The sequence below is a fragment of the Ylistrum balloti genome, unplaced genomic scaffold (assembly GCF_031769215.1).
Source record: "Ylistrum balloti isolate Yb309-2 unplaced genomic scaffold, AGI_CSIRO_Ybal_v1 Utg371600, whole genome shotgun sequence".
In the NCBI taxonomy this organism is placed as follows: Eukaryota; Metazoa; Mollusca; class Bivalvia; order Pectinida; family Pectinidae; genus Ylistrum; species Ylistrum balloti.
In genome coordinates, this window is record NW_026782821.1 from 85,631 (window position 1) to 112,672 (window position 27,042).

At 34.3% G+C, this 27,042-nt stretch overlaps 2 protein-coding genes across 2 annotated transcripts in view; one reads left to right on the plus strand and one right to left on the minus strand.

Moving 5' to 3' along the window:
* LOC132563129 (protein FAM110B-like) overlaps positions 1 to 14,631 on the plus strand; it is a 34,485-nt gene extending 19,854 nt beyond the window's left edge. Inside the window, exons 3-5 of the mRNA XM_060227888.1 lie at positions 7,039 to 7,159; positions 9,370 to 10,381; positions 11,957 to 14,631. Of these exons, the coding sequence (XP_060083871.1) occupies positions 7,039 to 7,159; positions 9,370 to 10,357 (1,109 nt within the window). The 3' untranslated portion in view covers positions 10,358 to 10,381; positions 11,957 to 14,631. The remainder of the gene's footprint in view (positions 1 to 7,038; positions 7,160 to 9,369; positions 10,382 to 11,956) is intronic.
* A 2,397-nt stretch (positions 14,632 to 17,028) lies between these two features.
* LOC132563128 (uncharacterized) lies at positions 17,029 to 23,898 on the minus strand. Its single transcript, XM_060227887.1, has 4 exons — positions 20,637 to 23,898; positions 18,724 to 18,825; positions 18,289 to 18,402; positions 17,029 to 17,144 (listed from the first exon to the last, which is right to left on the minus strand). The coding sequence occupies exons 1-4, from the start codon at positions 23,896 to 23,898 to the stop codon at positions 17,029 to 17,031; spliced, it is 3,594 nt and encodes a 1,197-aa protein (XP_060083870.1).
* Between the last annotated feature and the right edge of the window lie 3,144 nt (positions 23,899 to 27,042).

Sequence of the window (27,042 nt, forward strand, 5' to 3'; positions counted from 1 at the left end):
CGTGCTGTTGTAAGATGCCTAAGGGAAGTTCAGTATGCAGAGGTGGGTGTAATGTATTGTGTTTTAAGTGATCAATATAACAGGGCCCGGTATCTTTAATAAAATCCAGACGAGGCAGTATTCTTGTTTAACTTGACTTTACTTCCTTGATATAGCACAGTGTGTCTGTTCTACAAAGTCTGTTTCATGTTCAATCTTTTAAGATAGATATAAATGTATACAGCACCTTACAATTATTAAACCAATAGCTACTAAGTTCAGACAAACATCCCTGGATTTAACATACATCCTGTAGATGTACTTAGGTGCAACAAAATGTTTGTGCTCTATCACTTTTTGGCAAATTAGACCCAAGATGTATTTGAAAATCTGTAATAATTGTTATATAAACAATAAATAGACACTGTGCTATTACTTCAGTCATATTTCAATACTATACTTTCATCATAAAAAGCACTCGAATAGAATTATGAATTAGTGTGTTTACACCAGTCTTGTCTATCATCATTCCTGATATTCTTTGAGCCTTCTTCCGTTGGATTGATCTCAAGATTAATGACTGTAACTTAGAATATTTTACCATTCAGTGACTGATAGAGAAGCTTCCTGCTGTATCCATTAGACTGAAGCACTTTTAACAGTCTATTGTACATGTTTTCCCAGCAAACTCAAAGATTTGTTTTGTTTTTTTATTATTTACGTTTTGTCATAATTTATTTTATATCCTAGGCCAAATGAATGCCAGCTCCAGAAATAACACAAAGTCTCCTTCCTGCACATTGAGATATAGTCACAGTTGGTGCCAGATAACACAAACCACAATCTGTTTTCAGATGATTTACTGATATTACACAGACATGTGATACAATGTCAGAAAACACTTGTTTGGAGATTGTGATATCACATTTTGCTGCAAAAATAATCAGAAATGGCAAGAGGTCTGGCAGTAAATCAGTACTGATTTCTGAAATGTTTATGTATGGGATCGGTCACAATGTCTGTACCATAAATAAATACCACCCACATTCTCTCTTGATACATCCCCCTGAAAATACCACATATATGTCTATATATAGCTTCGCTGTAAGGTCTATTTAATAATATATATATAGCATTTCCATAGTTCCAGAATCTAGTTACTTAAAGTGTCATCAGGCACAAGAGTACTCAAAAAAAATATTAACCCTGTATAGTAAGTGTTTTTGAAGCACTATCCTTGAAAATTAAAAGATATTCTCATTTCAGTTTTTGGCACATAATATTGTATAATGAAAAATGCTGTGCTTATGGCATGTATGGTCATAATTACCATCTGGCCATAAAATACTGCATGCTAATATAATATGTTTACCTGCCAAGCTACGTCCTTTATATTGGCAATAAATGCCATATGAACACAGTTCAATGATTTTGTTCCCTTCTTCATTTTGTTTATGTTCTTAGTTGTTTTGTTGCTGACTGCACTTTGAAGAGAACAGCAAATTCAAAAATCTCTATATTGCTACAGTTATGATTTTATGATACAGTTAATAATATATTTACAGTCTGACAGAAGACATGTTTCAGGAACAAAATTATTACTCTGTTCATAAAAAGAAATGTACAGACCACAGAATCTGCTTTAAACAACTTAGAATCACAGGGCACATGTAAGAAAAGGGTCTTTAGCATTTTTAACAAACATCTTTCGACCAGGGTCGAAATGGTTACCAAAAGAAATTTATTACCTGTATTCATTGTTAAACCTTGGTATAAAATAGGTTGTCTCTGTAAAAATGATTGAAAACAGCATATCAAATCTATAGGTTGATGTTCTATATCCTAGTGGCTTATATAAAATTAACTACAGATGTGTATCTTTGATATTATTCAGTGTTCATTATATTCTGACTGATGGCTGTAGAAGTATGATCCCTTGTCATTGTTAGATAATTTACGGTATGGTTAAAACTTTCATCTCTTATTACTTGAATGATGGAAAGCACTAGTTTTATTGGTAGTAGTTTATTAAGATAGATTTCTGCTGTTCTCGGTGTAGCTGTTCTATCTTCTGTGATATGCCCAGGGGCAAACACAGAGCTCAGAGGGCGGCCTTATTACAGGACTATGTAAAAGCAATTCTTCTTTATTCTTCTGAATAGACTAAGATATGCCTGGACATATATGAGGGAGAAATACTGAAAAACTCATATATTGGTTATAGTATAGACTTCTGTGTAGCTCTTTAATTTTAAAACAAGAATGGTTGAGTTTGCAATGAAGAGTTTTTTTTATCAGTATTTTATAGTCATTATCAGTGGAATTCAAGTATTCACCAATAAGCTTCAATTTTTCAGAAGAAACTCCCAAATCAGTACAAAAATAAATTTGTTGTAAAAGTGAAGTGATTTGAAGTGAACTGCTACTGAAACATGTCTCATCAGATATCATAATTGCTTGAAATATTCTTCAAAGTCTTCTTTCATAAATTTTCTTTACTAAGTGAGCCACGTTTCATTAAAATTATCAAAGAACTTTTCAAAAAGCAAAAAGTTAATCATTTCATGAATGCAAGAATTTCCATTAAGTAGTAATACTTATACAAAACATGTTGCATAATTATTTTTTTTCTTCTGAAAATTGTTTCAATATATCTGAAATCTATATTGCTAGCTGCCTATAAATATACTTCAACTCCTCATCAAAGGGCACCTGTTGTATGCCCTTAGTGTGACCCTGAGACAGGCAGTGGCAGCTTCTGCTCTGATTATGGTACCTCTCACAACACCTAGGGTGGGTCAGCCAAATTAATGTTTAGTCTGTGGCCTGATCAGTCACACCCTGCTCATCAATAGTTTTCACCTCTTACTTTACCAAGTTGTGTGGCCGCCTGATGGATGGCTGCCTGGGGTGCTGTACTGTTACGGGCCAGTCCTAATGAACATCTGAATTATGGCTCTTCCAGGTGCCATTGTTACCAAGACAACACACAATATATCTATTGTAAAGGGGATGTAATTTTACATCAGACTATGATGAGTCTTCCAGCCTTTACTGTTTCCACGACAACAAAACATTATACATAAATCTTATTTTTAAGGGATATGTATAATCTTACATTTTGATTAATGTTACTTCCTAGAAAACAACACAATAATTCAGTGTCACTCTGCTGGTTGCTATCTCAATACTTACTCCCATTCCCAGCCTAGTAGAGGTTTAGGTGTTGAACATCAAAAGAGTTTGCAATAGGTCAATAAGTAGGACATCAGACAATTAGCAACCTAGGGTGAAAAATCGAAGGTGTGAGGTTATGTGTTTCCTAAAGGGTTTGCATTTCTTTGAAAGCTGAAATCATAGATTGTGCTATACTGTTGTGGTTGTGTTCTTGCTCATGAAACTTCATCTCATTTGCTTAGAATAGCATGCATCAAATCTCCTATTTGGTATTAAATTGGCTTTTTTATTGATATGTTTTCTGACAAAACAAAGGTCTAACATGTTTACACTGCAGCCAAATTTCTCAAATCTGTAGTAGCTTCTAACATCAAGACGTTCTGATGAGTTGAAATTCCCATGTGTGTTTAAGATGCCAGCTGAAGGTGGATTTGTAGATATACAGCATGTATCACTAGTTGGTGTCTGTTTTGCTGTGACGTTTGTGTTACTTTTGTACACTAAATTCCTCAGGTCTCCAGGCACAGGTGTGTGGGAGTAATGTTAGAATCAAACTCGATGTCATACATGTTAGGCTGTCTAGAATTTCTTGGCAGAATGATACAAAGTAAAATTTGTTTCAGTGTTAGAATTACGCAAGGAGAATTTGTGGTGGTAATAGGTTCCATCAGCCAGCTTATTAACATGAATGATAACTATTTCTCTAACATCAGGGAATGGTTTATGTGAGTATGGCCTCAGATGATGAAGCTCTACAAGTGACCTTTGAAAGTGTTGTATTTGCAGTGTTATGGACAGCAGGAAAAGTAACTGATGCCGTCCTGTTGGGATTTCATTAGCGTACCATTGTTGGTAGTCTTGAATCTTTCAAATGAGTATTGATATACATGTATATATGGTATATATATACCTCCATAATGACAGCTTGCACTTTTCCTGGATATCTGAATAATGGCTGGCAAGAGAAATTGATTATGCAGATATCACACATTTCTTGTAGATGTAGTAGCCAACAAGGCGAGGACAAACACTTTTGGGAATACTGTATGGAGCTCCATGCATTTCATGTTTTAGCATCAAATTCCATACACATTGTATGGCATGTGTCTGAAACTCGCTACAGATGTTACATAAAGGCATCAATAATACAAGTCATACATCACAGCTTTGTTTCATAGCCTTGATTTGGTCACACCAAACATATCTTTTTCCCAACTATGTCAGTATGTTTGTCTGATTTGAGGGAGTGCACAGTCACTAGAGCTACGGAGGTGAGTAAATTGACACTCCCTACCCAAAGCGATTTGTGTTTGCTGGGAAGCTGACAAAAAGACAGATCTGTGCTGATGTGGTTGTGTCCTTGGGCTAGACACTTTACTTTTAACGGGCCTCCCACATAATGTTTAGTGAAGTAGCCACCAGCAACTACGGGGAGACCAAATCTCAAAAATGGTCCTGGCTGTTTACATGGTGATAAACCAAGCAAACAAACATGTCATCTAATTTGATACTAAAGAAATAGGAGTAGAGTAGATACCATTGTATCATGATACAAGATCAGAGAATTGAAATATATGATATTGATTATATGAATATGAACAGGTTAATTTTATCTGATATTTAAAAGAAAATTTGAGAAGGTGAGAATGACACTCTCGTCTATATGTGTATTTTATAGATCTCTAAGAAATTCTCTTGCTCTTCTGTAACTGAAAATATATATACACTAGAGCAGCAATCTCTGAACTTTCTGTCAGAAGCATTGGGTTGTGTCAGGTCAATAAATCATTGTTTCCTGTTTATGCGCTTTGGAGAGAAAGTTGACACCAATTATTAATTTTTTTATCAAAAATTAAAGACTGAAGGATCAGTTTTGTTTGAACTGAATCATGTTTTCTGTGGCTACCATTGTAGGTGACAAATGTGGAACAAGATAATTCAGGGACTCCCTCATTATAATTTAAATTCTTAGACGTGTTGCAATTGGTTCCTTACTACTGTTGCTGCATATGGAAAGATATTAACTGTTTACAATCAGAAAAATTTGTTCTTAAAGGATGGTAACATCAATATTGTCATTTGATATGTCAGATCATATTTCATGTAGCTGTAAAACATAGATGAAATGAGATTATAATGAAGATTCTGATTATTTTAGAGAAAACAAATATTTAAACTCAGTTTTCTCTTTGTTTATGTTTCATTCCATATCAATGGGTGAATTGTTTACCAACTATGGCAGTATAATGGGTAACATTCGGAAGCCCTAGATCTAATACACAGGTGAAAATTACTTAGGAATTATGTACATCAGACATAATTAGAGTATATGAGGTAGCTTAGGCAGCTGTGATAATGAGATTGTGCAATGCTCTCTATGACCTTATGTAGGATGTTTTGAATGATCTGAGGAAACATTGCTTGCTATTGACGTGTTGTAAGCTGGGTACTTAGCAAGGGAATGATGGTAAGCTGGGTGATGTCAGAGGGGATCAGACATGTTGTAGTATAGCTGTTTGTATACTGGGTAGAGTGGTAAAAAACACACTTAGATGAAAAGGTGACGTTACTTTTGAAATAAAGATGGGTTTGGTATAAACAATATGAAACTGAAGCAGATATTAGTCCATTATTATATACCCTATTTCTTACTTCTGGGAGGAAATATGTATGTAGAGATGGAAAATATTTCCATCACTGCTAATCTGCATCTCATGTCATAAAAGTCTGTACAAAGTTCATCTGTAATATGTCAAGGGTACTACATACAATTCTCACTTGTAATGTCTGGAGTACTGTGTACAATTCTCATGTGTAAAATGTCTAGAGTGCTCTTTGCAGTTCTCACCTGTAATATGTCAGTCCTATTGTATATGGTTCTCACCTGGAATATCTCAAGAGTACTATGTACAATTTTCACCTGTATTGTCAGGTGTACGGTTTATGTTCTCTCACCAGTAATATGTGAGAAGTACTGGATAAAATTCTCACCTGTAAAAAGTCGGAAGAACTGTGTACAATTCTCACCTGTAATATGTCTGTAGTATTGTAAACGGTTCTCACCTGGAATATCTCAGGTGTGCTGTATGTAGTTCTCACCAGTAATATGTCAGATGTACTGTATACATTCTCTTACCTGTAATATGTCAGCAGTTCTGTATACATTTCTCATTTGTGATATTTCAGGAGTACAATGCACAATTCTCACCTGTATTATGTCAGATGTACTGTATACAATTTTTACCAGTTATATGACAGCAGTACTCTCTAAAATTCTCACCTGTGATATGTACCACATGATCATTGCTATCTATTAGAAGCAGGCTTCATATGTGCACCTGTATGTGACCAGTCTGTGTGCATGTCAGTGATATTTTCTGTAAGCTGATTTCATTTATCCATATTGTCAGAAATGACTGTCTAACTAACTTACATAAAAATAAAGAAAAAATACATTGAAGGATTTTATAGATTTAAATATTGGTTATTCCATCATCAGCAAAGCCCCCTTTATGTACATAGCTGTCATGTTTTGTAAAAGTCTATAGCAATAGCTGGGACACCACTGAGCTGTTTTTGTTATAGTTAACAGAGGCATTGCAAACGTTGTCATGTAACAATGAGAGCTGGGAGCTGTTTACATTAACGCATTGTATGACATATGTTATAGTTGTACTTTCTATCATTTATCATATGCTTGAATTCACAGGAGGCAATTAAGAAATCTATAAACAGCAGAAGTAGCCTCATCAAAATTAATATATTTATACTTTTTATTACAGCAAGCGAATCAGAGAGAATCACAAGGTGTTATTCTATAACATTAGCTGGGTTATTTCAATTTTAATTTTTAATTGTGTTTTTTTTATTATTTTTGTGTAGCTCATCGACGGAAGAGCGCAGTAGAGCTGTTGGAAGCTTCTAAGAGTGAATACGTGAAGAGTCGGAGTGTCTTAAAAACAAAGCAGGAACTGAAACATCCTGAGAATCTCCACATTGGAAAGTAAGTGCATTGGTACTAGACATACCTAACCTCATGAGGAGTATTTAGATCTGGGTAGTCAGGTTTCTTTCATTACAATGTCACACATGAATTGAAGTTCGTTAAAACATGTTTTCACCATTAGTTCTATTATAGTAACCTGTATTTTTATTGATACAGTGTACACATTTTTTGCACTTAGACTTATAATTACAAGATACAAATGTATACCTTTGAAGTATCAATCAGAAAGTGAGGAAGGACATGTTTGATATCTTGTCCAGTTCATTTGTAATTTATCATTTCTTTGTTGTTTTTTGTTCAATTTTGACAATATGAATGAACTGAAAATTGTTCATTAGCTACCAGTGACAGTCTGTACTGAGTTCAGTATAGAATGTATCCTTCAGCTGTCAGTGACAGTCTGTACTGAGTTCAGTATAGAATGTATCCTTCAGCTGTCAGTGAAAGTCTGTACTGAGTTCAGTATAGAATGTATCCTTCAGCTGTCAGTGAAAGTCTGTACTGAGTTCAGTATAGAATGTATCCTATCAGTGACAGTCTGTACTGAGTTCAGTATAGAATGTATCCTTCAGCTGTCAGTGACAGTCTGTACTGAGTTCAGTATAGAATGTATCCTTCAGCTGTCAGTGAAAGCCTGTACTGAGTTCAGTATAGAATGTATCCTTCAGCTGTCAGTGAAAGTCTGTACTGAGTTCAGTATAGAATGTATCCTATCAGTGACAGTCTGTACTGAGTTGAGTATAGAATGTATCCTTCCACTGTCAGTGACAGTCTGTACTGAGTTGAGTATAGAAAGTATCCTTCAGCTGTCAATGACAGTCTATACTGAGTTCAGTATAGAATGTATCCTTCAGCTGTCAGTGACAGTCTGTACTGAGTTCAGTATAGAATGTATCCTATCAGTGACAGTCTGTACTGAGTTCAGTATAGAATGTATCCTTCAGCTGTCAGTGACAGTCTATACTGAGTTCAGTATACAATGTATCCTTCAGCTGTCAGTGACAGTCTGTACTGAGTTCAGTATACAATGTATCCTTCAGCTGTCAGTGACAGTCTGTACTGAGTTCAGTATAGAATGTATCCTTCGGCTGTCAGTGACAGTCTGTACTGAGTTCAGTATAGAATGTATCCTTCAGCTGTCAGTGACAGTCTGTACTGAGTTCAGTATAGAAGATATCCTTCAGCTGTCAGTGACAGTCTGTACTGAGTTCAGTATAGAATGTATCCTTCAGCTGTCAGTGACAGTCTGTACTGAGTTCAGTATAGAATGTATCCTTCAGCTGTCAGTGACAGTCTGTACCGAGTTCAGTATAGAATGTATCCTTCAGCTGTCAGTGACAGTCTGTACTGAGTTCAGTATAGAATGTATCCTTCAGCTGTTAGTGAGTCTGTACTAGAGTCCTCTTGAGGATGGAATATTATCATTAAACTTACATGTCTTGGAAATAAAATCAATATAGAACATATAAGTCAATTTTGCAAATTTCATGATAAAGTACATCCATTTCTGTCAAAGCTTTTTTGAAAAATGCAAAAATTTCAGTCATTGAAAAAGCAACTTATTCACATTACACTGTCATGAAAAAGAGGCCTGTTGGAAATCTTGTAGAACAGGTTTGGAGATTAGTTCTATTAGCATATCAAAGAATATCTGGTTTAATGTGTACAAAGGTTTTGGTTCGCAAGTAATTTTTTTGACATATGTCAGAGTTTGGAGTTAAAATCCATTAACCATTCTAAACACATATCTCTTTCATAATGGCATTTAGTCATTTCCTGCTGTACAGGGTCTGGGGAGTTTGTCGACAGATAGCATAAGTGGCTAGAGGGAGGTACATCTCATATTAACATGAGGGGCAAAAAACAATACATTTACGCTACATCGCAAAAATTTGTTTTGAATTTAGAAAACATTTTCATGCTGTGTTTTCATTCAAACCAGAAGGATTCAGACCTCTTTCAACAGTCTGTTTTTATCACCAGACAGTGCTCTATGTTGTAAACAGTAGGCTGGATACATCTATCATCAGAGGATACTATATATCGAGACAAATCCATACCAAATACAATCATATTTGTTCGAAACCAGATGTAAGACCTAGACATTTAATTGTAGTATACAGCATTTGGATCATCAAATTATAGACTTTACATGTGACATACATTGCACCAAGGCTATATAATCAATATTGTTTACTTTCCTACAGGCCAAAGACTAGTTGTCTGGGACGGTCCAAATCAGAATACTCCCTGGCCTTGGGAGACTCGGAACGGAATGGAAACTGCATTGTTGGAGGACCAGCAGTCACAGGGTCTACATGTGGTGAAAGAGAAAAAACCAAGTCTCGCCCCCCTGACCTACCGCCAAAGCCTTCAAAAGGTACTATCCCCAGTATAACTGCACGATTAAATCAGGTACTCCAGTGTGAAACAAGTGACTCATCCAAAATCAATACTTTGGAAAATGGTCGACCTCGATCCATCAGTGCCAATTCTGCGTCTTCAAATTGTCTAAGTGACAAATCTGACCAAAGTAATAACAACTGTATCAGGAGTAGAACAGACTCAAAAAAGATGAATTCAAAATCAAATGATGGTGAAATTGAGCCAAAACCATCCCGGTCAAAGGATCCTGAACGGCCACCAAGGTCAAGGGACTGCCTTTTACCCTCCACCTATCAGTCCCTAAGTACATCAGTCACAGTGCTAGTGGAAAAGCGATGTGCTGGGTCCGCAACCACACACACTCCAACGGACACAGCTATCTTACGAAGGAAGAAAAAAACTCTTCACAGGTCTCAGTCTGACCTTAGTTGTCGACATTCCAGGAATAGTTCTGATTTTTCAGATCTTAGTTCCAGACTTTCCCGCACAAGTACGGAACTAGAACGCTTCTTCAATGAAATGGGTATAGACAAGAGTGTGTTGGATCCAATGATGAAATTACAACACAACCATAAAAAAGAGAGTGACTATTTTGAGAGTTTAAGTTCCTTGGAACTGGGTTCTGAGGACCGCAGTTCATTGAGTGGAGTGTCCCAAGGTGCAAAAAGTCAAACAGACAAGGATAAAAAGGAGGATATAAAGGAACGTAGCTCGTCCCAAGGAACACAAGTGGAGAAAAATGCACGCATAATTAAATGGTTGTGTAATGTGAAGAAAGCAAGATTTCCTCCCCCCCAGCAAGCATCCTAACATTAACTTCATGTCATAGTATAGGTGAGTATATAAATTTGGATTATGCTATTTGGTCATTATAAAATTTACACTAAGGTTTGTTTTCTTTTTGGAGTCATATGCCTACTACTCATATTACTCTCTCAGAGTACATCATGAGAATGGTTGAGTTCATATCTCATAACAATGGCCACAAGCTACCAGTTAGCATTTTGTTTTAAGATAGTTTTAGAGGAAGGGAAACAACTCTTTCATGACCATTTGCCGTCTTTAATTTCTGGATCAGTAAACTCTTAGTTGGAATTCTTTTAAGGTCTCTCATTCAAGATTTGTCAGGCTTCTTAATGCTTTTAAAACCTGTCAACAGATTTGGTTTATAGATTTACACTTAGCATATTTAAGCTGGTCACCAGTTAAGGGTTAAAAGGTCACATTTTACATCTTCCAGACAAATTTTTCAAATAAGACTTTGCTAACAATGTTTAAATAAGTCTAAATACTGATTATACACATGTATGTAGGTAAGTTGTGTAGCAAGAAATTGATTTGAGTTTTCATTTGCTATGTGTATATATTTTCCTCCACTAGTTGTTTGACTCAGCAATTCCTATCACTTATTTATAATAACAGATTCTCTGGTATTGATTAAATCAATTGCCTGTTGTTTATGCTTCTTTTATATTCCAACCTTATCAATTGATTTATTAGTTGAGTTCACGAATCAGACAGCTAAGATTCAATTTTATTGCTTCCTAGTTTTCTTCGGTGTTTGATCATATGGCAAATGATATGCATTTTACTTATTAGAAAAATCATTCATTTTATATATCAAAATGCTAGTTATGTTCCTAAGGCCTTGTGACGTATTGACCCTAGCGAAGAGTTTTGGTAAATAGGATGTCTTATACTTATACCTGGATATTGTTATTATTGGAGCCAGAATAGTTTGCACAAGCAAGATGACCCAGACATTTGAACCTCAGACAATATCTTTATGCAGTAAAGGTTTTAGTGAGTCTTCATTGGGTCCATTAGTCTTATGAATTATTGAGATAATGTATTTAACCTTTAATTCAAATCTTTCTGTATGATCCATGACAATTGTCACAGTTATTGAAATAATTCTGCTGACGATAATGTATGTTACCAGTTGGGGTTTAACTTTCAGTATTGATTTGGCCATCAACAGTTACATTCACTGCCGAGTCAGCATTATGTTTGGTATTAATGAGATCATAAAGCATTGTTATATAAAGCTGCATTTTACGGCCTTGGCTCTTTTATCTGATCTTTTCTTTGATAACATATCAGCTATTAATATTTTATTTAATATTGTCTTTTGAATCTGAAAATACCTTGACTTTTATTACATGGATATCTTTTTCCTTTAATGAAAATGCCCAATAAAATCAGATAAATCCTTGACCTCATGCTAATCTGTTATTACTTTGACTCTTTCTCATATATGACCTTGACTCATATTTTACTTGACATCAATTATCAATAAGCTGCCTTTTGGACTGACTGCTCTATATCCAGCAGCATGTCTGTCAAAGATTACGTTATAGATGACATGTCCTGAAATGCTGTCATAATAATTTATATGCATTTTTTCAGTTTTCAGCTTGTGAGTTTCAGAGTGAGAAATGCATTAACCAAGACAAGTGAAGATTTTACTGAGCATCATGAACCTGCTTGACAACTGGAAAAGTTTATTATCTTGTGTTATAGTGAGAAAAATGTCAAAATTAAGAATATTTTTTTAAATGTCATACCTATACTTGCCAACACTCCTTCTTGGAGGAAGTCTTATGGTTTTTGGCCCTAACTTTAGACATGAATCATCTTTAAATTACTTGTTTATAATTTCAAATCTATCCAGATGGAGCAACTCTAACTCTAGTGATTTAAAAATGCATTTTTCTGTGGCTTGATGATTTGAACAAATGTTCATAATAGTTCTAAAAATGTGGCAAGCATTTGTCAGTTTGCTCGTTAAATAATTCAAAGAGAAATATGAGGATTTTTTAAGATGATGAAGATTTTTGGAAAATGGTCAGAGCTTGATGTGGATGTTCCATCAGTAAAAAATACTAGTAAATATTACACTTGATGATAACAGGTATGTATTAATCCACTTGAAACACCAGCATTTTGTTATTAGCGCATTGGTTCAGTTTAAACTTCTAGGGAGGAAAATTCAATGAACATTTGATGTTACCTCTTCCCTTGCCAAATGAACAATGATATGCACTGTACAAGAACTTTCTGTCATCTATCACTGTACACAGAATGGAAATTAGACACTTGCCAAAATACATACTTGTATTTACAGTCTGTAGAAAATATTTATCACACTTCAAAATGAAACGATCCTTGATTCTGGTTATAATGTCGATTTTCTACTGGCAGTGATATATTGGTTTTGTTTAAATATTGCACAAAGTGCTCAGATACATAACATGTAAGCCACTGCAATATTTTTTCTTCTCTTACTACATACACCAATGCAGTTTTTTGCATACAGGACCTATATATACATATCCATGTTTGATTTCTTGGGGGGAGAGGAGGGGTTAATAGTAGGGATAAAATTATCTTATCATTACTCAGTTATCACTGTTGTGACATCTTTACTGTCATGTGTTAAAAATTGTTAATACCAGTCAGTGATGTGACTTCATTGTGTAATTTGTTTCATTTTCCATGTCAATATCCTTGTGATTACCTTTTGTATTGTGATATATAACAGTGAAGTCATATTGTTGATATGTTAGATTTTGGATCATCTTAAAGAGAAGATTTCACAAGATGCGAGATTTATGAAACTTGTTACAATTTATTCTTTTTAGCAAGCCTCAGGTATGCATGAATATTTTTTTTAGGCTTTCATAACTCTCATTATTTAATTGAAAGTCCTATCTTTCTACTTAAAAGATGTATGTAAAGAATGTATATACTAGTTTTATTTTCACAACACCGAGACCCTATGATTTCAACATGACTTTATATAGATACTGGGATTGACACTTATAAATCATTTTATTTCAACACTTTGAAATTTTATATATACTTTCCAGATAATTGTGAAATCACTTCTGCATGAACACTTCCAGATATGTGGGTTAGCTATTTGTACCTCTGATGTCTACCAATGTTATGGACACACAATTTAAAAAGCTATTGATAATGAATGGCACATTTTGTTTTGTAAACAGGAACATTTTGCATGTCTCATTGTTTTAGTGGGGATGAGTGGTCCCACAGTTAAATGTCATGTTATATGTAAGCCAATCTCGACTATCATAAATGTAGGTTATTTACTGTAATGATGGAGAGTGCCTTTTATTAACTTTCCCATTTTCATTTCATATTATTGGTGTAGATTTAGTTTATGGTGGGATCTACGAAACTACATAATAGTTCAAGTGTTTGAATATCTGTGAGTGATGTGCGTAATTTGAATGTTCATGAGCCAACAGAAGATAATAAGAAAGTTGAATCATATCTAAAGCTGAGGAATAGCTTCACTAGAATCAAGTAGTTGCAATGTACACTTTACGTACACAAAATGTCATTAAGGATGCTTTGTTTATTGTGTAAAAATAAATGAATCTCTTGCACATTTAGCACTAAAAGTGTCTATATCAATAGATTGTATACTTCAGCTAGGCCTGTCATATTTACACAAGAGCGTTTAAACTAAATTTCATCTAATAGGTTTGAATTTACTTTGAAATGATCCGTTATAAATATGAGAAACTATTTAACTGTTACAAATGTGTAATTTCAGTAGTTTGTGACTATTTTTTTAATCTATGATTCATCAAAAACTGAAGATTCATTTTGAACCATAATTCAGCGTTCGTTGTACATTGTACAATTCATGTATGTATGAGGTCTTGCCATACTGTAATACAGGTCGTGGCAGAAATTTCTGCATGCTAAACTTGATCAATTGATCATGTTAAAAAGCATTATGTTATATTATTGCCATCTCATGAACTGTAGGGGACCCTAATTAATTAACTGGAAATTGGTACATGTGTAATCATATCAATTGTGTATAGAAATGGATTATAAAATATGATTGTACTAATATTCTAATCTGATGTTCAAGACCAAAGACTATGGAAGTTTGTTTTGTATACAAGTTTTTTTTTTTGTAAACATTTCAAATTAAGGTCAGTTTGTGGCAAGCAAATGACAACTAAGAAGATATAATACAAATAAATACAGATCTGTAAATTGACATATTTATGCAATATCTAACAATAAAGATTAAATCAATATACTCCTGTTGTGTTTTCTTTGTGCAAAGTTAGTGGTTGAACTTGGGGAGATAACTCTTTCATTTGCTGTAATTTTTTAAGGATATTGGTGAAGTAATTCCTTTTAGATTTGTTTTCATGTTTGACCTAAATAAATCATGCATTTAATAATACCAGTAAGGTCATGCCAGTAATTATAAAGTGTTTTTTGTTTTATTGTCTCTTAAACAAAACCTCAAAATCAGGGATGCATCTTATCTTCCAAATTCCTGAATAAATAACCAATGTTAAAAGTGATTGAATACAAGGGAACATTTAAAATTATGTAATAGTAACCATTTATTTTCAAAACATTGAAATACTTGTTTCACTTGTAATATTTCGTACCAGTTATACAAAGATATTACCTTCATGAAACAACACAATCACAGTAATGCTTAGATGTTGTTTTTTTTTAATAACACAAATTAATTTCAATAATTAAATTGATTTCCATAATGAAATATACCACATTAAAATTGAAAACAGTTTTTAAACATTAAAACAAATTGATTTCTGTTATACATCTACTTGTATATGCTGAACTAAGCCCATTTGTTAGTGATTCACTTGCCTTTGTCTTTGAAAATATATTCAAGTTGTATAGGCCAATATCTGACATCATTAAATTCCACAAAACTGCCTAATAAACCAAGTTTTCAAAGGAAACAATAAATCACTAGGATGTAAATGATAATTATTTCTTTCCAGACCGAGTTGAACCTTATTAAAACTCAAATGATTAACAAACATAATAGTAACTAGACTGAATTAAATTGTATGTGCCAAGACAACATTTTAGTTCTGGTTATCAAAACAGGATGAAATGATATTTCTGAAATACTGAAGAAAAGTATATATTTTTGTATCTTAAGATATAATATACAAATATACCATGTAAACAAAGTACATTACAATAAATTTCAATATCTTGACACCTTCTGTGTTCTCTGCATTTTATTATAATAGAGAATTGTTGTCTGATGTCTCTCATCCTCAGTCCAAGGTGAATAGTGCACTATTGTTTTAAAAAAAGGATTGATAGTGAATTTTCATCTCTGGCCGAGGATGGATGTCCCTATATTTGTCAGGCTTTTAGTGGAGAGAGATTCTTCATTCTTATTTTCATCCTTGAAATGCTTCCACTAGTAGTTCTCTCACCATGAAAATTAAGAAAGATATGTAAGAAGTACCTACATGTATTATAAAATGTATATATAATTTTACTGTATCGTGTGCACTGCACTCATTCCCCTATAGGATTACATGTTAAAGGTCACATTTAAGTTCAGGGATACAACATCCAATTGTTCATAACAATAACTTTTTAAATACATTAATGTATTGTTACTTTCATATCAATGAAAAGCTTTTCAAAAAACAAAAACAAATTGAACAACTACATCTCACTCAAAGCAAAGATATATAAAAATTTGAATATTTATTCAAGCAATTCATATTTAGATGAAAAAAATCCATCTGATTAATGAATAAGCACTGCTTTTTATAGCATACATTTAAAAAATTTTCAGTGATCACATTGTAAAGCTTTGTTTTTTTGTTTTTTTTTTCTTCTTCTATGGTGTGTGAAACTAAAAATGTCAAACCTAGGATGAATTAATCTTGAACAATAATGATTGAAGAAAAAAAAAGGTTTTTGGGCTCTTTAACACTTGGCCATTGTTTAATGAACAACAATATATAAAATTTTCATTAAATAACTACATCATATATAGATTTAACAGCTGATAAAAAGGGGTACAATGGTAACAAAGGGAAGTAATACACTGTCATTGTACAAGTATTACAAAACTAGATATCACAGTCATGCTTGGATCAGCAACTGGCAGGTATTGACAAACATTCTTAGCATTAAACTATTAACATCAATTATTGTCAATGAATATCACATCACATCAGGCACATAACAGCACGACAGAATTTTAAGTCAATCACAACATGAAATATTACATTTTCTAAATCTATGAAGATAAATTAAATCAATATAGAATGGAAAAACAAGCTTAGAGCTTGTATTAATTCCTTGCCCAATTTATGAAGATTGAAAAGTGACCACAAAAACAGATCTATTGAAGTTATATGCAGTTGATCAAGAAAATATTTTGCTTTCATTTTGCCTAAAATGGTCGTTAAATTATAATGATCTCTTTTTGGGATCTAGGAGAAAGGGGCTACACATTTTAAGAATTACCAGGTACATAATTAAATTGGTGCACAATAATTAAAACCAATTGACGGATTTTGCTTAGAAAAACCATATGGTAAAACTATGAAGAGACAAAATAACTGATTTCAGAATAAATCTCAAATTGAGCATGAAATAAGAAATTTAGATTTTAAATTTCTTCAATTTCCCATTCAATGTGGTTTAAATTTTGAATGTAAATGTTGAATTTTCTGCCTTTTTGACAGTCCAAGCCTCCTTGGTTTTCTACATAGGGGAAGAGGTGCAACGCTTATTAGCTTCACAGAACCTGAAAATGATGGGTTCAATACTAAAATCTTCTAAATTCTTTAAAACATGTAAATTAAGACATTTTCATAAGTACACTATTTAAACGGCAAAAGGCCCAAGGGACCAACATATTGCTTCTTATTACATGCAACAAGAGATCCTAGAAGGAACTCAGTGCCCACCATTGAATGATCTTTAATTATTCTTTAAAAGTTGAAAACTTTCCCTTTTTCTGTTCTTTCCTATGTGTTTGCTCTTAATTATAGGAAATATAAAAATTCCTCTAAGGAAATAGCAATAATAATCTTTAACTGCCAAATTAAAGTTGGACACCTGTCAGCCATTTTTGTCTTTCTTATAGTCCCAAAATCCAAAGGGCACAACTAGGAACCAAGAGGATTTGATCTACACAAGAAATTTGAGACAGACCCATCTAGTTCTTCTCAAGAAACAGCAATAACAAACTTTCATTGTCAATATCCAAGAAATCCACTTGCACGCTATTCTGTATTTCTGATCAGGAAAAATGGGCACCTACCGTGCTTATGAAATTTCAGAATGACCCATCCAGTATTTTCAATAAATAACCATAACAAGAATTGTTTACAGATTAAAAACCCACAGACTTAGGACAATTTTTTTAGCCCACCACCTTGGCTTACAATTTGCTGAATATGATAATGATGAACTGAAAAAAGAATGTACTATGTGCAGTTACACTTTCTCTTGGACTTCAGAAAATAATCAAAACTTTTATGTCTTAGCTTGCATTCAGAAAAAAAACATGTACTTTATTGATATGCTTTATGGTGACACCACCCCATCCCTATTCCCATCCCCATCCCAACTCATACTATCTGTCCTACAATTATCTGTTTTCTGTAGCTACAATATGTATTTCATATTAAAATATATTAACATGATTTTATTCTAAAACATTCTTTTTTATTTCATTTTATTGATCAAATTGCTTGGAGGATAAGGATGTGATGGATTCCCACATTTTGAAGAGTCTAAGAGAATAATTGATACTGTAATTTGTTTAAAGCATTTTCGCTTAACTTTCTTAATCCTTTCACAACATATTTGATGGATAAATAAAAGCTAATTTATCTTTGATTCCTGGGTTTTTTTTAATGAAACTTATCAAATAGTAGACTTACCATCATGTTCATCTTTCTTTGGAACAATAGCATCTGAATCAAAGGAAGGAACATACTTCCATTTAAAAGCACTACTTTCTCGTAAAGGCATTTCTTTATCTGGCAAGTTATGCTCTGAAAGTGGAATGAACATGAATATTCATAATACTGCTGAATCAGACGAATGGAGTGAAGAATTTGTCATCAATTGCATGCTGTAAATACAACACCTGCATGCTGTTGCATCATAATGCTTGCTAATAAATACAGATATTGAGAAAAAAAACTTTTGGCATAACTTAAATAGAGTAAAATACTGAAAGTCTGGATGACAAAATCAAAATGTTATGTTATTTTTAAACCATTTTTAACCTTATAGTACATCAGAAAAATTGCTCGTGCTGACAAAATTATTATTTCCATTTTTTCTCTACTGAATCTGAACTTGTAAATCACCATCATGAATTATTCCATTTTCTGTCTCCATATGTTCCTCAGCTGAATCAATCAAGCAGATTTCATTTGCTTTCGAAATGTTTTCTTTCATCGGTTCTGAAGCTACAATAAAAAGACTTAATATGAAACAAAGAATTTCTAATAATTGTAAGTAATGAATGACCATGTATGTTAAAATGTTAAATTCTTTAAAACTACGAAGCATATTTAAACAAAGAATTATATTATTACCCGAAACCCAAATTAAAGGCCAATATTAGATGTCAGACCAGATAGTAGATAGATACTTTTCAAATGATTTTTTACTATTCTTAAGATGGTACAAAATGCTGTACAATGTATATGGCTAAAATATGTCCCACATACAAGCTATTTGTAACATGACAACTATATTTACACAAACAAATTGTTTTGTGAAAATAAAAGTTCTTAATCCAAAGAGATAGGTATGAACAAAAATGTTCTTAATAATATTGTTGGCAATATTTTCTTATCAATTATGAACATTGCAAGATATTAACAAGAGGCCCATGGGCCTTAACGGTCATCTGACAAAAAGCAAGCCAAACCTAGAAAGTGGGTTAAGGTCATTCATTTGAACAAACTTGGTAGCCTCTCCTCCAAGCATCTTACAGGCCCAATATCAGCACTCATGGACTTTTGCTTGTTGAGAAGAAGTCGTTTGTATATTTTAACATATTTGACCCCTGTGACCTTGAAAGTGGGTTGAGGTCATTCATTTGAATAAATTTGGTAGCCTTTCCTCCCAGCATGCTACAGACCCAATATCGGCACTCATAGACTTTTGCTTATTGAGATGAAGTCCTTTGTATATTTTAACATATTTGACCCCTGTGACCTTGAAAGTGGGCCAAGGTCATTCATTTGAACAAACTTTGTAGGGCTCCATGCCAGCATGCTATGGGCCAAGTATTAGCCCCCTAGGCCTTCTAGTATTTGAGAAGAAGTTATTTAAAGATTTTGACATATTTGACCCCTGCGACCTTGAAAGTTGTTCAAGGTCATTCATTTAAATAAACTTGGTAGCCTTTCCTCCCAGCATGCTACAGACCCAATATCGGCACTCATAGACTTTTGCTTATTGAGATGAAGTCCTTTGTATATTTTAACATATTTGACCCCTGTGACCTTGAAAGTGGGCCAAGGTCATTCATTTGAACAAACTTTGTAGGGCTCCATGCCAGCATGCTATGGGCCAAGTATTAGCCCCCTAGGCCTTCTAGTATTTGAGAAGAAGTTATTTAAAGATTTTGACATATTTGACCCCTGTGACCTTGAAAGTTGTTCAAGGTCATTCATTTAAACAAACTTGATAGCCCTTCATCCCAGCATGCCACAGGCACAATATCAGCAATCTGAGCCTTTTGGTTATTGAGAAGAAGTTGTTTAAAGATTTTAACATATTTGACCCCTGTGAACTTTAAAGTGGGTCAAGGTCATTCATTTGAACAAACTTGGTAGTCCTTCATCCCAGCATGTCACAGGCCCAATATCTACACTCTGAGCCTTTTGGTTAATGAGAAGAAGTTGTTTAAAGATTTTAACATATTTGACCCCTGTGACCTTTAAAGTGGGTCAAGGTCATTCATTTGAACAAACTTGGTAGAGCTCCATGCCAGTATCCTCTGTGCCAAGTATTAGCCCCCTAGACCTTCTAGTATTTGAGAAGAAGTCGTTTGAATGAAAAGTTTACGGACGGCGCACGGCGGACGGCGACGGACGAAGCATGATGACTATAGGTCATCGGACCCTTCGGGTCAGATGACCTAAAAATAATATTTTACTGTGACTCAACTGAAATTTACTATTGGAATATGCTATTAACTGGTGTAATAATGATATAGACATGTAGACAATAGGACAAACAGGTATTGACAATCACTTATGGTTACCTCCATTACAACTGTAAATGCAATCTTCTTCTGGTGGCAGAAAGTGATCTGAAGGAACAACAGATGGTACAGCTTGGTCATCTGTTGCTGCAGAGTATTGGAAGTTGACACACATTCTTTTAACATCACATTCCTCCTTATTCAATTTGGTCTCCACACCATCAATAAAGCTCCTTTTAGGTGTACCAGATGACATCTTTTCAGAACAGTACTGCACCTGCTCACTCTGAGGATTCAGACTGTGAGTTGTTTTACTTACTGATGATAACTCCACATTTTCATCTTTCATATTTCCATGTGATTCAAAATGTTTCCTTACTTCAATCCTTCTGTCAATTAAGACATCAGAAGAACTGATGTCACCAGCTGTAGTTCTGTTGAAGTGGAAATCACTTTGTAATATGGTAATAGAGTCCTGTTGATGTCTTTCTTCAGCACTGCTGAAAAGTTTTAAAGTTTTTGTCTCATTTTCTAAAATATTGATATTATCTTCATCAACTTTCATTTGGTTATTTTTCCCCTTAAAGTTTATGTCTTGCACACTCATTTTCTCTACATGGACATCCTGTAGAGATGTATCTTTTATAATTTCCTCAGAAAGAACTTTTTTCTGTCTGCTCTGATCTTGAAGAACAATGACAGATGTTTGATCTCCATACCTGTTTGCTGCTTTTTCAATTCGCTTTTCAGTCACCTCTGATGTCTGTTCTAATGAAACAGCTTGCTCAGAAGTCTGTTCTTGCACAAAACTATTGACAGACAGCTCAACTGTTTTGTTTTGGACAAAAGTCTTCTCAGATAACATGCCTGTCTGTTCCTGTACATTTTCCTTATTTTTGAAGTCCAGCACTGTATTGTCCCCAGATGATTCATTCTGTACACTATTTTCATCATACATACATGTTTCCTTTAAAGATTGATTAAGTATAAAATTTTGCCTAACATTTTCGATAGAACTATGATGTTGCTCATCACTATGGTCTTTAAGTACTTGATCTTGACAAATATGGTCCTTTTCAGAAAATTGTCCCTTTGATACAGCACATGCTTCATTTTCCTTTGAAAACTTGTCTGGCACAATAGTTTTCCCACAAATTTGGTCCTTTTTGAAAGTTTCTTCCAATGTCTGATCAAGCACTATAAAAGCAAGGTCTTGTTCAATTTCCCCAGCAGGCTTGTCCTTCCCTTGCTCAACAAAATACGCAGGGACTTGTTCTTGTCCTGTATTTTGCAAAGAATACTGGTCATGTTCATCAAAATGTTCAGATGAAACAAATAGATCATATGTCTTGTCAAGCATATGAATTTCCTGATGAGTGTGATCTTTGTTAACAGATTGTTCAGATGTTGAGTACTGTACAGACTCCAAAGGTGACACATTGTCAACATAATGTTTAGACACTTGTTCTTGTACTGTATCTTGCTGATAAGTCTCAGCATGTTTAAAAGATGTTTGGCAATTCAATTCATTTAGCAAAGTAGTATGGTCTTCTTCAGCGAACTGTTTAGATGTCTGCTCAGACACAAGGGTTTCTTGAGAAAAGTGGTCTTGTTCAACATATTCCCCAGGTGTCTTGTCAGTCATTAACACTTTCTGGTGAGTCTGATCTTGATCAGCAGATTTCTCAGATGTTTGGTTTTGCAGTATATTCTGAAAATATTGATCTTTTGCATCTAGTTTAGACATTTGGTTTTGCAACACATTGTCCTCAGAATTCTGGTTATCTTCAACAGACTGGTCACATATTTGTTCTTGTGACCCACATTCTTGATAAGTCTCTTCTTGTTCATTTGATCCTTCTGTTTGATCGTGTGTATTGACATTTAGGCCCAAGGTCTGGTATTGTTCAACAGGTATCCCTGCAGTATAAAGAAGTTCCTGAGATGATGGACATTGTTCAACATATGGTTTGAATAGTCTGTCTTGAATGTTTCCCTGAGAAATGTTTACACTGTCTTCTTCAAGAAATGGCTCATCTACATGGTCTTGAACAGTTTCTTGGGAATGCTGGTCTTGTAAAACATATTCCTCAGACCACTGATCTTTTTCTTTATTTTCTGATGACAGCAATTCTTGTTCAACACAACATTGAGATTTAAGATTTTCTTCCTCATTTTGCTGAGGGGAATAAGTCTGTTTAGTAGAACATTCAAATATCTTTTTTTCAGTCTCAAAAAGGTGACCTTGTTCAATATTTAAATCAGAAGTACTGTCCTGCATTGTTTCTGGGAAAGTTTTATCTATACATTGCTCTAAAGACTGTGATATCTGGCAATGTTCTACTGTTGCCTTCTTTTCTTCCATGATATTATCATTGGAATCTTTTTGCTGGTCTTGGTGGATTTGCGAATCAACTGCTTTCTGACCTTCTGAAACTGCTTGATCACCAATATCATCATCTTGCACATTTAATGCTTCTTCATTGTTCTTATCTACATGAAGTCCTTGTACCTGATCTATATGTTTCTGAACCATTCCATCAGCATCAGATTCTTCATATGGCTGAATGGTGTATTCTTCTTGACCAGGTACATTTGAAATTATCAGATTCTCTGATATCTCTGAATCCTCATCCACCATATGATGTAACATTACCTGTTTTCTTAACTGTGCTTCATTTACTCTTTCTTTAATATCAAAATATACCTCTTCCTTATCTTGATGAAAAATATATTTGTTTTCTAAAACATCTTCTCTGTCAATGGCAAATTCATCTTTGACAAACTTTTCTTGTATAAAGACTTCAACTTTTCTGTGAGGTGAAATACTTGGTTTTGATTCCAACTGCTCAGATTCTGCACAGTTGATGCTTGCTTCTGAGTGATCAGAATGAAGTTTGAAAGAACTATTGTTTCCTTTCACCTCAGAAACATCAAAGACGCAGTATTTATGGATATTTTCACTACTCTGGGTTTTTCTTTCAACCTGAATTGCTGCTGCTAAATGTTGAGGCTCATCATCAAAACACTGATTTTCCTTCATACACTCAACACTATGCTTGTTCAAAACTCCTTGCATCTGCCCATTTTCAAAATTCCCAGTTGTTTCTTGATTTTGAATTAAACCTTGAGAACATTCATCAACTAAATAAGAAAGTACTTCCTTGACACTTTTTGCTATTTCTTCTTCATCAAATAATCTGTTCACTTTGTGCCCAGTAAAAATATTTTCCTGAAATTTTTCAAACATTTGATCACAGAGATCCACCAAGATGTTGATCACTAGCTTCTGACCATCTCCTTCAATCAGATCTGTATCCATTATTCAAACTGATCCAATTTCCAACTGCAAAATAAGGGAACAGCATTTAGTAACATGTAATGTTAAATAAGAAAATAATTTTACTTGTGTGCTATATCTCTATATTATGCCTCTATTGTGTAGAAATTGCATTTCAAGGAACGATTATTTTGTGTTTAATCCCAATACAGCAAAAACCGAAGGGTGTGTCTTAGATGCTTTCCAGCGACTAGAGGTTCAGTGGCAAGATCAAATGTAAGCTTAGGTGTTTATAGTATCTTTAATATTACAAATACTCCTAGCCAGTACCAAAGTCAATACAATCTAGTGTTCAGACTTTAGCACCTTTAGTAACATGACTATGAAGTATGAAGTAATGTCCAAAATCAGTGCAAGGCACTCAGAAGTACAAAGAGGAACATTGTAATGTTTAAGGGGGTTCGTTACGAGTCAGTTCTGGAAATCACTGTATTTGAGTTCACAGTTTGACAAACTAGCATAACACCTTAAATACAAATATATACAAATATTTCAGAGCTTATCTCAGCTCAGAATTATGTTAGATAACAATTATTAGTTACAGTTTATAAACTACAAATATAAATAACTATGTGTTTAACCTATAAACTTGCTACGAATTAATTAAATCATAAACTATATAATACCATGAGCTGTAACATTCAGCGCTCACTGAACTATTTACAAAGAGCCGTAACGCTCACTTGCTCACTGCGCCTCACTACTGAGCAAGCTACTCATAGCGACTGTACAAAGGGGCATAACTCCTACTGCTCTACATACTCATAAACAACACTCAGCGAACCTATTTGCTTTCACGTCCCATTATGGCAACGCACTGTGGACCATCGAACCCCAGGCTATTCATGCGAGTGATAAAGTGAGTACACAACACTCAGCAAACCTATTTGCTTTCACGTCCCGTTAGGGCAACGCACTATGGACCAGCAAACCCCAGGCTATTCATGCGAGTGATAAAGTGAGTTTCTACCAGTGGATTAAATAATCAGCACAACAACGAGTTGCAATGCGTGTAACAGACAGGTTGGTGGAGTACAAGGCACTATTTCAGCCCTATCTCTCAACGCTGCTCATCTGCACAACTATGCTTCGTACACGAGCTCAATGATGTTGCTACACACCTACCGCTAACAGGTGTGAATTCTTCCACAGCCAGAACAGAATAATCCTAATCCTATGCTGCCTGCCCCCTTTTTTACTGCACAGGACAGCGAGAAAACTGCCTGAAGTAAACACCTCCTAGACAATCTTAGTCTCCTAATTGCTTTGACTATGTGACTGTAAATATAACATCAATCCAAGCATCTATTTGACACCGAGCATAAACAGAACAAGGACATAAATACAATCGTAGGTAACATCTACGTTACGCTATTAATTGAGTTTTGTAAAGTAAATACTTCAAAACTTATTTCCTGGATGCATATCCTTCACCAATTGTTGCAGCCTCTACTTTGGCAGATGACTCTAAAATTGGTACATCAATATCATACAACGTAATTATTTTGCAAACAACTCTTAAGTTTCTTAATGCAACTTCATTAAAATATTTCAATTTCTTGAATAAGAGATCCAGTGTGCGCATATCATTATATCATCTCTTATATTTAAAGGAATTAGAGAAGAAAATTGCTTCCTTGAATAAACTTACAAGGTAACATATGATATATTCTTCTTAATTCAAAAGTTGTCAATTTCAGACAGTATAACTTTAATATACTGCCACTTTCTGTCCAATGAGATTTTGACTGTTCAAGTTTGGCAGTACAATGAGTTTGGCAGACAAGTTTATGCTTCTTTAGAAATGTTGTGGGAGCAATGTTCTTATATTGTCATGGTCTCATTGAATTTGTGTTTGAATTTGAATTGAAATCTGGCACAGGAAAACCAGTATTCCCTGTATACAATAAAACAAGAGAGATCCCAGAAGGATCTTGGCACCCACCATTGTTTGATCTTTATATGCTCTTTGAAAGTTGGATTTTTTCCCTTCTTTTCTCTTCTTATCTGTTTTTGCTCCTAATGATGAGACATTTGAACATTCCTTTGCAGAAATAGCCATGGTAATCTTTAATCCAAAATGGCTGCCTGAAAGCCATTGTTTCCTCTGATCAGTCCCAAAATCAAATGATTACAAGGAGAGACCAAAGGGAAAATAAGTATGAAATTTGAGAGATATTCATTCAGTACTTCTCATGAAAAAGCAATAACAATCTTTCCTCTGCAAAATCCAAGATGGCTGCCTGTCGGCCATTTTGTTTTTCTCATCAATCCCAAACCCAAACAGGCACAACTAGGGGCCTAAGGGAATCTATACATAAAATTTCAGAAAGATCTATAAAGCAGTATACAGTATTTCTCTAGAAATAGCGATAACAATCTTATAAAATCAAATTCCAAGATGCCCACTTGTGGGCCATTTTGCTTTTTTGTGATCAGTCCCAAAATTAGCCAGGCACAACTTGGGCATCAAGGAAAGCATACACATGAAATTTAGGAAAGATCTTTGTGGTAGTTCTCAAGAAATAGCCATAACAAACTTTCAAAATCAAAATCAAAGATGGCCACCTTTCCGCCATTTGGTTTTCTGATCAGTCCCAAAATTAGATGGGCACAACAAGGGACTAAGGGTAACCTACGTATGAAATTTGGTAAGATCTATACAGTATTTCTCAAGAAATAGTGATAACAAATTGCAAAGTCAAAATCCAAGATGACTGTCTATCTTGTATTTTGTTTTTTTGATCAGACCCAAAATCAAACTGGCACAACTTGGGACCAAGGAAAACCTGCATATGAAATTTGAGAAAGATCTTTACTGTATTTCTCAAGAAATAGCAATAACAATCTTTCAAAATCAAAATCCAAGATGAACACCTGGTGGCCATTTTCACACCCAAAATCAAATGGGCACAACTAGGTACTAAGGGGAATCTACATATAAACTTTAAGAAAGATCCACCTACTGATTCTCAAGAAATAGCGATAACAAACTTTCAAAGCATAAAAGTTTAAAATAATCTCAGGGCAGCTCAAAACAAACCCTACAAGCAAACTGCAAAGAATGACATTTTGTGCACTCGCAAAAGCACAGCCTTGATTATCTATGTAAATTGACAGATAATT